Source organism: Balaenoptera ricei, chromosome 20 (genome assembly GCF_028023285.1).
Source record: "Balaenoptera ricei isolate mBalRic1 chromosome 20, mBalRic1.hap2, whole genome shotgun sequence".
In the NCBI taxonomy this organism is placed as follows: Eukaryota; Metazoa; Chordata; class Mammalia; order Artiodactyla; family Balaenopteridae; genus Balaenoptera; species Balaenoptera ricei.
Window position 1 is genome coordinate 45881636 of NC_082658.1, and position 14099 is coordinate 45895734.

Genomic DNA, 14099 nt, shown 5'->3' on the forward strand with positions numbered 1-14099 from the left:
TAAATAAATAAAAAATCTGGGTGGGGAAAGTAAAAGATCCTAGAGGGAATCAGTAAAAAGAGTAAGAGAGTATATGCAGACACACTCAGTTCCTGATGCTCTTCTAGACCATATACAAAACAAGCTGGGATAAAAGAGGCTGGAATTATAGAAATCTCAGAGGCAGACTGGAAAAGTAGAGATAAAAACAGTTAATGACAAAACTTTAGCCTAGGAGGTTTCCCCTCCATTAAAGCCCCTGTTCCAAGATACTCTTCCATTTATAAATAAAAAGCAAAACAGTAATTTTTTCAAAATTAACAATTTTAGAACAATTAAACAAAAACCACAAAGAATGCTTTTAAAAGAGTAGTTACATCCTTACCTTCCCTCAATTATCTATACCTGAAATAAACCTAACCGCCAAGCCTGCACTCCTCTAAATAGACATCATCAATTACCTGGTGACAGCTACGAGAAGGGAAGGCAAAATGCCTCCGAGGAACTGAAAAGTATCCAGAAAATTTGCTTTGCCAACTTTAACCCTTCTTAATAATAGAAATGTCAAACTCTTTACTGGTTTATTTTTTTCTTTCTCTCTCTCTCCTCTTTTTCTTGCCTGCGTTTTTAAACTGAACATACAGCATATTTACTAAAGGTATAAAATCAAGGCAAGTTGTTAAGGCTGGCTCCTACAGTGGAAGGAGTGCTGAACTGGGAATCAGGACATCTGGGTTCCACTCCTAGCCCAGGCACAGACTAATTGTATGGCTTTGTGCTCAGTTTATGCTATAAACGTATAGAGTTGGAAAGATGGTCTTTGTGGTCTATTTAAGCTCTGATATTTTGACTTTCAAATCTAAAGAAATAAGAAGCATTATCACACTGTCATGCACACAACGGGACAGTCCCCAGATAACTAGAGTTCAAAGGAAACATTCTTGTGGGATTCCTTCACCTTCCACCTTTGTCAATTAGGCAACTGGACAAAGGGAAAGCAAACATGGATCAAGTATCAAAAGAACAGCTCCAGATGAGTGCTCAGAGGAAGTGGAATCCCTTTACCTTCTGAGTGCCATGCTGCCCTCCGAGGTGGGTGCCAGCTCAGCCAGAGCACCATGTTCTGGTGAACAACAGTACCATCAGTAAGAGTGAAAGAAATCAAACACTTTCTGCAGGTCCAATCTTGGTTTCCCTATAAATAAAACATGACTACAGTCGTTTTAAGTTCTTCCTAGTAATGTACCTTTTCAAATTCCGAAACAATCAGGTAAATTTTTTTAACCTGCTATGCATTTACTACTAATACTTTCATCAATTACACCAAGGAGTTGGTCAAATCTGGCCCACAGCCTGTTTTTCTACAGCCCATGAGCCAAGAATAGTTTCTACATTTTTAAGTGGTTACAATAATCAAAATAAGAATATTTTTTGACAAGTGAAAATTATACAAAATTCAAATTTCGGTGCCTATAAATAAAGTTTTATTGGGACGCAGTCATGCTCATTTGTTTACGTAAAGTCTGTGGCTACTTTCTTGCTATGACATAGTTGAGCAGCTGCAAAAATCTCGAATATTTACTATCTGACCTTTTACAGAAAAAGTTTGTGACCCCCTAAGTTACACCACAGCCTATATACCCATATCATTTTAATAACAAACACTTCCAAGGGTTATTTAGATCATAAAAGACATAGGTGAAGTATGAATAGGAAAATACTGAAAGAGGAAAAGTGTTCGTACAGAACTGGAATTTTTCAACATATGAGGATAATACTGGCAATGCCTCCTTGTGTGTGTGTATCCGACGTGCAGCTTTCAAACCCAGAAGGAATGACAATCTCTCAATTTCACTGTCTTTCTGCAGCTCTCTATGCTAAAGGAGAAGAGAAAATCTACAGAGTAAAACATTATCACTGGAAAATACAGCTAGGAACCAGAATGGCACTACAAAGTTAAGAAGTTTCCTAATGATGTCAAAATCTCACCTTTTAGTAAGGTGTCCGTGCTTTCTGAACCAAAAATAACTGAGACAAATGGTATGACAAGTGTGAGCATGCCACGGGAGGCAAGGGGACATAGTTTTTGAATTGGGGATGCACTAGAGAGATCTGAGATGCATTAACTGTGATACTCACAGGTCAGAGACTTCCACAGAGCTGAGAGCCAAACAGGTTAACAGACATTCACTCTTACTGATGGAGCCTTTTGATAAATAGAGTTTAAAAGACAAGAGGTACTTGTAAGATTAGAGGTTTTAACAAATGGGTTACTGGGACTGTGAATCTGGGGATCAAGGTTTTTGGTTCAGGCTACCTGCATGGAGCATTCTCATACTACAAACATTAAATAAATTTAGAATCTTGACATGGGGTATTTCTCAAAAAGCATCTAGTCCCGAATCAGCTTCCTAAAAACACATGGACTATTAAAAATTCGAGGATGACGCCAAATAAATAAATGTGCTAATGAAAATTAGGTCACATATCCATTTTTAAGATTTGCACATGTATTTTAAAGACACTTTTACACTGATGTTTACTAGTACAATTGAGACAAAAGGGGCATCAAAGTTAACACCAGTTGCATTGTGAGGGTCTGTTTAGGAAAGGTTTATGCCCTATACAGAGTTTGAGCACTTACCTCTGTTTCCCCTCTGCTAGTCATTTTTCAGTTGCCTTCCCTCAGGTCAGAAAAGTTCTCCTTTCATTCAGGACTGGCTCAGCAGTATACCTCCTCTTTGGTGCCTTCCTCTGACAGGTGATGTACAGATCTGCACAAACAGATATCCACAGCCCTCCTACCTCTTCTTTCACAGGCCATTTCAGAATGGTGATGTGCTTCCCAAACTCCTAACATCAGCCCACTCCTACTATAACACTCATAAGCTCTGCCAATGTGGGACATGGCCCATATTAGGTCAAATGTGAAAGAGAAAGACAGATGAACGGCAAGAAGAAACAGACCATTGATGTGCTAATTAAGGCTAAGTTACTACATTATGCCAAGGGACTACAAACCTTCAAAGTGATGTTTCTTCACAGGACCGTCTCGAAAATTCATTAAAATACTGTAGCAGTTTCAGAACTGTCCATTTAAAATATAATGCAGTTGGTGCAAAGTGAAAGGTTTCCTTTCAACCCTCAAAGTCCTATTTTCCTCATTTTTCCTTAGTATTCTTACAGCTTGCACCTTCGAGTAAATTGTAAAAGCCAGAAGAGGCCTATTACTGTATTGATTCACATATTTCCCCACATTAACTAGTCCCTAACGTGGATATGAAATAAGGAAAATGATCCGCATGAGCCTGTAGGTTAAAGAGGAGAAAACAGTGAGCATTTCCTCTGCAAACCCACCCTGCCTAGACTGAGAGTGGAGGAAGGCTTCCCCCAGGGAGGGAGAAGGGTCAAGAGCAGGTAAAGAAATAGGGCAGGTGCCTTCCTGTGAATCAGACACTTAGGCCTCAAATGAAAAGATTCAGAGAGAAAAATCTAAATATGTAAACATACTACTTTTCACCTTTCGGCAAAGTACCTTCTTTCCTCTGTGTTTCCTCAAACACAACAATCTACAGGGCCTACTCATTTAAAATAATATTTCAGTCTGAACAGGGAAGAACTTGGAAGGAAAGAATTAACTGTCATTGGAAGCTGTGTAACTGAAATTTATTTGGTAAATGAGAAACTCTCAGAAAATAATGAAAATGAGGAGCCACCAGATTTTTTTGCTCAATTTTCCTTTTCCTCAGTTTCAGAATGGAAATGGGAGTGGGGAGGGAGACAGGGAATTATGAAGTGAACATGACACACATTATTTTACAAGCTTATAGCTAATAAATTATGTTGTTCCTAGCTGCTAAAGGAGTGTGATCTTAGGGAGAAAACACCCCTCAGAAGAACAAAGGGGAAAAAAAATCCATGTTAAAGGAGAAAATAAACATGTAAATCATAGCAAAAACCTCATGAGTTAGGTATGTGTAGGGGAAAACAATTGCCTTTTTCTAAGAATAGATTTCCCCACAACTTTAAAATAGATTTCCTCTGATACATACAAATCATACTTGTCTTCTTTCCTAATAAGTATTATCTTTTTGTATAAAAATAATTTTCAAGACAGGAAAGACAGAAACCAGAGGATTTCATTCATATCTGTACAGAAATATTTACTTCTGTTAGACAAAAAACTCAAGATCACAGTACACAGTGCTTATTTATTTAAATACTTGAAAAGGTCAATGATGGAAAAAATAGGTTCATAATGAGAGTTTTATTCATTAGATTTATTTTACCATTTAAAAAAGTGCTGCTTCTAGGTTATCCTAGCCAGATATAGAACACTTCATGACACATGCAGCTACTGTAATATACTATAATAGACACAGCCATTATAGAATGATTTACACTTTGGGAGGAAACTCAATAGTAGTAACGGTGACTGTTTATTTAAACTAAAAACATTAATAATATACAAATCTTTTTTCTCATTTGATTGAAAGGGCTATAAAATTCAACATACTGACAAAGGAAACTAATCACACAGGTGACGCCTTTGCTAATCGCCTTGAGCTTACTCCTTCCTTAAAGGAGAGCATCACACTCAGCTATACAATTTTCTAGACTGCACGACGGCTTCAAGGCTGGCCTACCATGAAGGATGGGACTGAAAGAAAGTCACGTTTTTAAAAACGGAGAGAAAAAGGCAAATTGTGCCTCGTGTACTTAAAGTACCCAAAGATCATTCTGAGTAAATGTGAAATAAATAAGTGATCAATGAGTAAATAAAGTCTCTGAGCTGACTTAAACCTAGGAGAGTGAGCCAACTGAGCACTAATAATACCATGTAGAAACGTCTAGAAACATCATTTCTTGAACTCAGTCTGGGAGACCATATCTTGCCTGAATATGTACATTATTTACAAAATATTCCCTTTTGGCCTCTGAAAGTTAGCCATTTTAGTTTGGCTGTTAAGCTGTTTCCTTCCATATGCTAGCCAATACTGCAGTTATAACTATCATTAAAATACTCTTATGCATGAATTACAAATATTAACAAAGTAACTCTGCATGTATAAATATCTCAATATTTCTAGCGGAATTTAAAGCATTCAGAATGTACATAAAAGTATTTGTTTTTGGTAGGGCCAGTATTTTTTTTTTTTTAAATCATCGCTGTTTCAATAATGCTTTGTACATAGCAAAGCCCAAAACTGCAAAAACAGTAGCACCAAAACTTGCTCGAAGCCAAAACGTGGAGCTCTTGAGGTCAGCTTGTGTCACGTGCCTGTAGTCAAAAAATATAATTAATGTTTAAAACATGATTAGTATGAAAAAACCAGTTATATGAACAATCTACTTTTAGGGAAGTATTAGCACACTTGTCAGGCTAATTGCATACAGTAATGGTCACCAATAACATTTATCAATAAAGCCGCATGTACATTGCTTAGATAATCATTATCTTAAGACATGCTGTAGACATTAATAAAGAAATATCTATAATTAGTTACTATTTGGGAGTAAACAACATCCAAAATGTTATAAATTTTCTTCACATGGGAAACGGAGAACTTAAGACAAATCAACCTGCCACTTTTTAATACCAGCATGGTCCTTCAAAACGAGAGGTAAGACTGAGACCTCACAATTTTGAGAGTCAATTTCATGGAACTTAATGTGCAATCTCCTGTCCCCAGGAACCAAAAGCTATCTTGTAAGCAGTTAAGTGACAAGTGACAATACTTTTCTAAGAGCAATGCTTAAAATCAACTTTGGAAACACTGAGTCCCATAAAAATTTACCAAAAAAAATCCCAAATGGGGAGGGGGAGGATTTACAAGTTTGCATTAATTTGGTTACTGCTGATTAAACAAAGAAGAAGAAGAAAACAAACAAACGAACCAAACCCTGGTATCAGACAGGCAGTGACATTGGTACCAACTAAAGGACATGATGTAACATGATGGACTGAAAGGTAAATGACATAAAAGAAGCCATATTATGCATGATAAGAACAGGGACAGCCTGTATCACAAACTGAGTTTGTGAGCATGCTCAGTTAATAACACTGCTAAGCACCCCCAAGGGTCTCAAGTATGACAGCTTACCATGAAGAGGATACAGCTTTAAAGCAAAGGTTGGAACATTTTATTCAGCGTCACTGAAGTTTTAGTTAAGTGAACACAATTGAGGTGATGCAGAAAACTTACAGAATTAAGAGCTTAGAGAGACTGTCTAGTTTAGGTTATTTCACAACTAAATTAAACAAACAGATTTGAAGCAAGAGTCAGACATCATTAAAAGACCAAGACACTGACATATGCAAAAGAGTTAAGAGCCAAAAATCTATAAATTATACAAAACTACTTTGTCTCAGTAATAGTCAAAGAGAGAACAATCAGGTTAGTTTTCACAAAATGCAATCTGTACATCCCTAAGAAACAAGTTTACAATACAAGCAAAGTGCTCCATGCTTATCACTATGGTAAAACAACACAAAGCACTCCAACTTCTTATCTTACCCAGTTTCTATTAAAAAAAAAAAAAGTCACTCCTTAAATAATTATTATTTTACAAAGCAAAGTGATAACACAGGTTCATGCCACCTTGCAAGTTAGTTCTTCCAACAGGTAATGTTTCATTTTTTTAAAAAACAGTTAGGGAAGAAAATACTTAGGTTTTCAGTTTTTCCACTTGGAAAAACTCCAACAAAGCCAACCCACTGTTTGTGGGAAATGTTACTTGGCTTCAAGAAAAAGTGGACCATGAGATGACCCCAAGAAGACGGAATCTTCTACAGAGCTGACGGCGTGCACCTGGTGAATAATACTGCCTTCGTCGTCTGCTAACAGCATGGCACCCCACTCAGCTACCCGGGCTCTTAACCTTTTATACACATGCACACAGTTTGCAGTTCACAGCACAGCTCACAAAAGAAGGGGACTGAAAGTAATATCTCTCAATTAAACATTCCACACATAAACTGAGTTGCCAACCTACATGATGCATCTCATGCTTTCTATATTTAAAATAAAGTTATTCTATAGAAAACTGCCAAACTTAAAAAAATCTATCTATATATACTCCTTTAAAACACTCACATACCAGGCAGGAAACCTAAGGCTGTTATATACGTTCTCTATGTATCCCCCAGAGGCTGGTCTTGGTATATCTGAAACACTAAGAGAAGCCCTTGAAACCAATACTATAAGCAGTACCTGACAATATGCGGTGACTATACTTACTCAAAATGAGGCTAACAACTTAGTCATGAAGTTTAGAAATGCTTCTAGTTTCTGACTACTAAAAACTACAAACATACATCTGTAAAAAAAAAAAAAAAAAAAAAAATTGAGTAAAACATCCCAAACTCAGAGGCTGTCATGGCCCTATGATGAGAGTTTCAAAGTTTACAACTCCAAGTCAGCAGAGATGTACAGAACTTAAAGTGAGAACACAGGCTAAAAGTGCATTAGAGTTTTGCTTCAGATTTGGTCTCTCTGTGATTTTCATGCATCTTCACTAATGGAGAATATTTTTACACTTATTTTTTAATTTAGGGGAAAAGGGGGTTAGGATTAATATTAGCTATAATGACATTAAAATCAGTCAAAATGATTTCTCATCAATATTCTTCACGTATGGAATCTGTTAACACAGCTTAGTTCCCTTTGTTGAATTTTGAGAAAGTATTACCATTCATGAAATAATATATTCTAACTGACTTTATTGCTTAGTTTTCTTTTGCATTTCAAGACAGTAATTATTACTTTCCCTAAGTTATAGTATAGTCTTCAATAGGCAAAACAGTGGTTCATATTTATAGATGAAAAACAATACAGATACATGTTCAATATACAGCTAGTTTAAAACTCAAGGCAACCACTGACTCATAAAATATATTTCAATGACTCCATCGATGTTATAATAGTTGTTTAACATACTTTTAGACATGGAAAACTACTTTTAGACAGAAAGCTACTTAGAGAATTATTTTATGCCTTTACCATATGCATTTAAAAGCTACATCACCAGCCTCTATTTACAAAAGAGAATGCATTTATAACAGATGGCACATTTGCATTGCCTGCCTAACTGACAACACCTGAATGGAGAACAGTGCAATCTTAATTGTAAGTATTAAGAACTGAGCCATGTTTGTCATTTCAGATCTCAAGCAGAAGCAGAGTAAAAGCTTCATAAGGCTGCTTCCTAGTTCATGCCTACAAACTCAAGCAAAAGGAATGCTTCCACAATTCAAAAGTTTAATTCTTTCCAAATGACTCACATAAAACATCTCAGAATAAATTATAATATCTTACTGCTTACTTTTTCTTAAGTTTTTTTTGACTATTAAAAAAGTAATACAGGGAGTTCCCTGGTGGCGCAGAGGTTAAAATCCTGCTTGCCAATGCAGGGGACACAGGTTCGAGCCCTGGTCTGGGAAGATCCCACATGCCACGGAGCAACTAAGCCCAGGAGCCACAACTACTGAGCCCGAGTGCCACAACTATTGAAGCCCGCGTGCCTAGAGCCTGTGCTCTGCAACAAAGAGAAGCCACTGCAATGAGAAGCCTGTCCACTGCAAGAAAGAGTAGCCCCTGCTTGCCGCAACCAGAGATGGCCTGCGTGCAGCAATGAAGACCCAACGCAGCCAAAAATAAATGAATAAATAAATAAATTTATTTTAAAAAAGTAGTACAAGCACACTGTATGACAAAAATAAAAGTAGGAAGGAACAAAATCACCTAGAATCACCTGAGGCCACTAATTAAAATTTGGGGTATTTCCTTTTAAACTTTTTCCATGTATTTCTAACATAGCTACAAACACAATGTGTATAATTTATATAATTTTATATCTTTTAAAAATATTATATAGGGACTTTTACATAAATTACAGAGACATCATTTTAAATAGCTGCTTTATATTCCTATTGGTGGCTCTCACCATTTACAGGTGACTGTAACTAAAGTGATGAATACCTTTCTACATTAAGATTTTTCGCTACATTTAAAATAACTTCCTTAAGATAGACTACCCCAAAATGAACATTACAGGGTCAAAAATGTGTGTGTGTGTGTGTGTATATAAAAAGGTTCTTTTTTTCCAATCTACTGATATATCAGAATCACACATTTCCCTACTCTACGCGGAATAAAATAATTTAGGTTCAGCAGTATCTCTTTTTAGAACATAAGAAATAACAACTAGATGCTAAAATATAACCTTAAGTAATCGTGTGAAGCTTGTCACAGCTTTCGAGTCCTTAGGTAGGAAATTCCTGTGGAATGGATGCTGGCTTTCTGTCTTAGAAGTGCTGAGGGCCCAGATGTCGATTAGATGACAAGCGCTTTTTGACACAAGTGTGGGAGCAAACCAACAGGTTTGGACCTGGGTATTACTAAGGCTGCTACTCAACAAGGCAGAGAGAAGATAATGTTTCAAAATTTAGGCAATAAAGAGGCAAATTAAAAACTGTTTGTGTGAAGGTCACAGAGGCATATAACAACGGACCAAAATTCCTATGTACCTTTGCACGGAATGCCTTAAAGAAGGCATACAAGATGCTTTAACTCTACAATTTATGGTAAATATAAGAACATGAACTAAAATCTTTATTGGTTCAGTGTATTTAACCAATAATAAAGGGAATGTTATCCTCTCCCTGCTTTATGTTTCTACCACCTGGTGAAGTATTTTTTAATATTTACCTCTAATAATAATGCCATTACTGCTAATAATAATTTTAACAATGACAATTCTCCAAATTGAACTAGTAGGCATGAAACATTTTAATAAGCTATTTCTCGAACTAGGTTAAGAAATAAAAACATAGTGTTGGGGCTTCCCTGGTGGCGCAGTGGTTGAGAATCTGCCTGCTAATGCAGGGGACACGGGTTCGCGCCCTGGCCTGGGAAGATCCCACATGCCACGGAGCGACTAGGCTCGTGAACCACAACTGCTGAGCCTGCGCGTCTGGAGCCTGTGCTCCGCAACAAAAGAGGCCGCAATGGTGGGAGGCCCGCGCACCGCGATGAAGAGTAGCCCCCGCTTGCCGCAAATACAAGAAGCCCTAGCACAGAAACGAAGACCCAACATAGTAATCAATCAATCAATCAATAAATCTTTAAAAAAAAAAAAAAACAAAAACATAGTGTCCAGCAAAGAAGAACTATAACACAAATATACGAAAGCTGTTAACTGAGCATGCCTAAACAGTAACATACTTAGGGAAAGGACATAGGTGTGCATCAATGTCAAGAAATGCTTCGCCAAGCATTAGAAGAATAAAAATTCATGGATGATTGTAGATACATGGGAAACACATAATGTCTACATGTTAACTACCGATACTTAAAGGTCAGAATAGACAAACTCCATCCTGTTGTGTCCTTTAATATACTAACCAAACGGCAAAAATTTTTTAATTTATAAGCAGCAGCAGCTTACTTGAAGAGAATCTATAACACAAGCTCTCATATAATTTTAAACGTATGACTATGTGTATGTATCCAAATTCAAAGAAAAGCCTTGTAAGGACCTTGCATATGAACACAGAAGTTTCATATGAAATTAAAACACAGGATGCACTTCCTTAAAATATAATATTTTATCGTAACATAATATCCTAAGAACTCTTACATTCCCAACAGAATCTCTATAGCATTAAGATTTCTAGGAAACTATCCTCTTCATAAAGCAATCCTGTGAAAAGACAGTTCATTTTAGCGTGACAACAGTAAAGTCCTTTCTTCAAAAACAGGGCTCCTATATTAAGTAACATGATTTCAAACAACGTGAAGGAGGAACTTAGGTGATTATTAAAGAAATATGGGCAAATGAAGTGAGTCATTAAAGAACAGATTAATATAAATGTCACATATATCTGATTTTTAAAAATACATTAATAAACAGGATAAAAAATACAATGGGTATGACGACTGTCCATCATACCTTTGCGTCTCGGTAAATACTCAGTGTGAACTACAGATTTTGTTACTGAAGTAAGATGCTGTTACCAAACTTAAGAATTAACATGAACAAATAACCTATACGGCTAATGCAAGTACTAAAATGTGGTGAAAGAAATACTAAAACCAAGATATGCATCAAAGAAAACCACACCAAAATAATAAATTGTAAAATAAACGATTTGATTAAATTACAGGTTAGGAAAAATGGGAGGATTATACACTGAAACACAGCTGGGAAACGGATCAAGAGGAGTTAAAAAATGACTAAGTGGCACAGGCAAACAAATGAAAATGAACATCTAAAGGAAGGGACAAATTAAAGTGCACACACACTACAGTATAGTGACATCCTCATGCAAAGCAGGAGTGTTCTAAAGTCAGAATAATAAATATTTAATAAACTAAAATCCTGGGTAGTTCAAACCAACAATCAAGCCCACTCCTACATAATCACTTTAACACCTTCAGATTTAAGAGGTATTTATAATTAAAATATAATCAAAAGGTATTTTTCTCCAATAACATGATTTTCACTATTTGAAATGAAAGCATTGCCAGAGACTAAAATCATCTGGCCACAGGTTAATCATCTTCCAAATGTATTTAAATTCAAATAATTCCAGCTATTCATAAATTATTCCAAAGAAAAACATAAACCTATCCAGATCTAAAGGCTGAGACCATAATTACCAAAGAACAAAGTCACATGTCAGATAGGTAGTTAAACACTTCTCTCACATGTTGAATACACATTCAATTAAACTGGAAAGAAAAAAATTTTTATTACTACTTTCTACTTAAAATACATAGTGTCAGTAAATAAGCTAAAAAAATAAAGACAATCTTTTCTGGTCAAAGACAGATGGGGAAAAATGGACAATTTCAGAAATGTTGGAACTGTTGAAACTGCGTTAAGTATAAATTAATTAATTTGGCATAGATCTTCTCATGATCAGGTTATAGCACTTCCTTTGCTAGCATAAGGCACTAAGGTCACTGAAAATATAACCAAAAGTTAAAAAAAAAAAATTTAACATAATATTTAGAAAGGTATTTAAATATAGGTCTGTATCTTCTTCATCTTGATATTTTGCCCCAGCTCACAGCAGGATCCTATCTAAAGCAGGTACTTAAGTATTTGGATGAATAAATCAAAGTGGTAGGAGGATGACATAAAGGGAGAACGTGGCCCCAAACATGTATTATCTCTGGAAGTAGTTTCTATTTTGGTGATCAAAATTTTTACAAGCACACTAAAACAATGTACTAATTTGAGACCAACATGTATGTACCAATATTTGTCTATTAATTTCTTTGCAGACATTTAACAAAACTTTTTGGTTAAATAAAAAATTTTAAACTGCTCATTTATACTTCTAAATCAAACGCTAGGCACAGCAGATTTCTAAAACGAAAGACTTAAGACTTACTGTTGAGTGAGAATCGTCCCTATTGAATTACAGTGAAAAATTCTTACGTGACTTTTACTCAATTAGTGAAACCTTTTTCTGTTTATGTAACATTAAGATATACCTAGCACAGCAAACCAGTGGTGACCAACCACCAAAAGGTTGCCAAAACCCAAGACATAGTAGGGAAAGTGGTTCCATTCTCACCCCACCAACCCCATTACTTTTTTCAAGTTATTAGAGAGGAGTAAAACTGTATGTGGAGGTGTTTGTAAGAGACATTTTCATTCCTCAGGTGTACCTTTTTCTGGCCTGCATTTTTCACAACTTTAGGCTATGTCTTAAGACTGAAGTTGCAAACTTCAGGTCACACAGGCATATAATATGCCTGTAAACATGCTTTCTTTGTTCTGATTAGTACTTCAGATTTTTAAAATTTAATTGCCTTTATTTAAATATCAGGAAATTTTACCTAAAAATCCTGACTTGTAGTGTCTCAGAGAATCACAAGTCCTGGCAACACCACGCTTGGACAATAAGCAACAGCCAGAGCTGAGTGGTGGCCGCCTCCTGCAGGCAGGACCTGTCGTAGCTCCCACCTCTCTTATTTCTTCTCCTCGGCCACCTTCATTCATTAACATTATCCATCCAGACCCTGTAGGTACTTAAGTTTTTGGCCTCCATCCTCACCTACCTCATCTATAATCCTTTTGTGAATTAGAAGAAACTTCAATATAGAGCTCCTAAATTTCCACTGGACTTCTATAAAATAATTTATTGAAATACTACCAGGGAAGAGGAAGGAGTTCTTTGAAAAGTATGCTGGTTTCCCTCCTCATCTTTTTCATTCTTTCCCTTCTTGATTACCAGACATCAGTGATGTATGCTGACATTACCATTAAATTATTTCTAGTTTATAATTAGATATGACAAAATGTACTGATTTCTCTTCGAGGATCACTGTACAGAGTAATTTATGATGAGCAATCTCCTCCATTAATGCACACCCAACCTATTTCATTGGGAAGCTGACTAAACCAACCTAAAATTAAAATTGTCACTAAAGATGCAGACAACGAATCAATCTGCAATTATTGACGATCAAGAGCTTCTAGAATAAAACTGATGCTTTGCGATCAGCAATTACTAGGAGCCAAGGTGAGTTCACCAAGAATAAGACACCAAATAGATGCCACTTTCTATTTAGATAAAACATTAGATAAAACATTTAGATAATACATTGGTGGATCAGAGGAATGTGGTAGAAATTATACTGATTTCAAAAGAGCCCTCCAGGAAATCTCTTATAAGACAGTAAGACACAACATGGGCTGGAAAGTAAAATATTTTTAATTGACAGAATAATCTTTCCCCAAGAATTTTGAATCTGTGTCACTGGGAAAAGAGTTCTCTAGTGGAGCACTAAAGGGCTTGCTTGCTTGAGCAATCTCGCTCTCTGATCTCTGGGTATTCAACATTATTTTTTAACCAATAACTTGAAAGATAAAGAAGACACAGCTACCAAATTTGCAAATAACACAATGCCGAGAAATATATATAATGGGACAAATGACAGAAATAATGTTTGAAATGACTGAGCTAGAACAATGGATCAAAAAGCAGAATATGACACTCAATAGAGATATATATGTATCAGCATTTAGATACAAAGAGCCAACTAAAACTGTCAAATACACAGAGAGGAGGGGACACTGCCTTAATAGCACTTTGTATGAAA

The 14099-nt window shown here is 36.0% G+C and overlaps 1 protein-coding gene across 9 annotated transcripts in view; it reads right to left on the bottom strand.

The window, feature by feature from the left end:
- Window positions 1-4170: 4170 nt before the first annotated feature.
- Window positions 4171-14099, bottom strand: part of RHOT1 (ras homolog family member T1) — a 60558-nt gene continuing 50629 nt past the window's right edge. For 8 of the 9 annotated variants that reach the window (XM_059908756.1, XM_059908755.1, XM_059908757.1 and 5 more), the window contains one exon: window positions 4171-5260. In XM_059908756.1, coding sequence (XP_059764739.1) covers window positions 5143-5260 — 118 coding nt within the window. In that variant the 3' untranslated portion in view covers window positions 4171-5142. The remainder of the gene's footprint in view (window positions 5261-14099) is intronic. The other variant, XM_059908754.1, reaches the window with a different exon arrangement.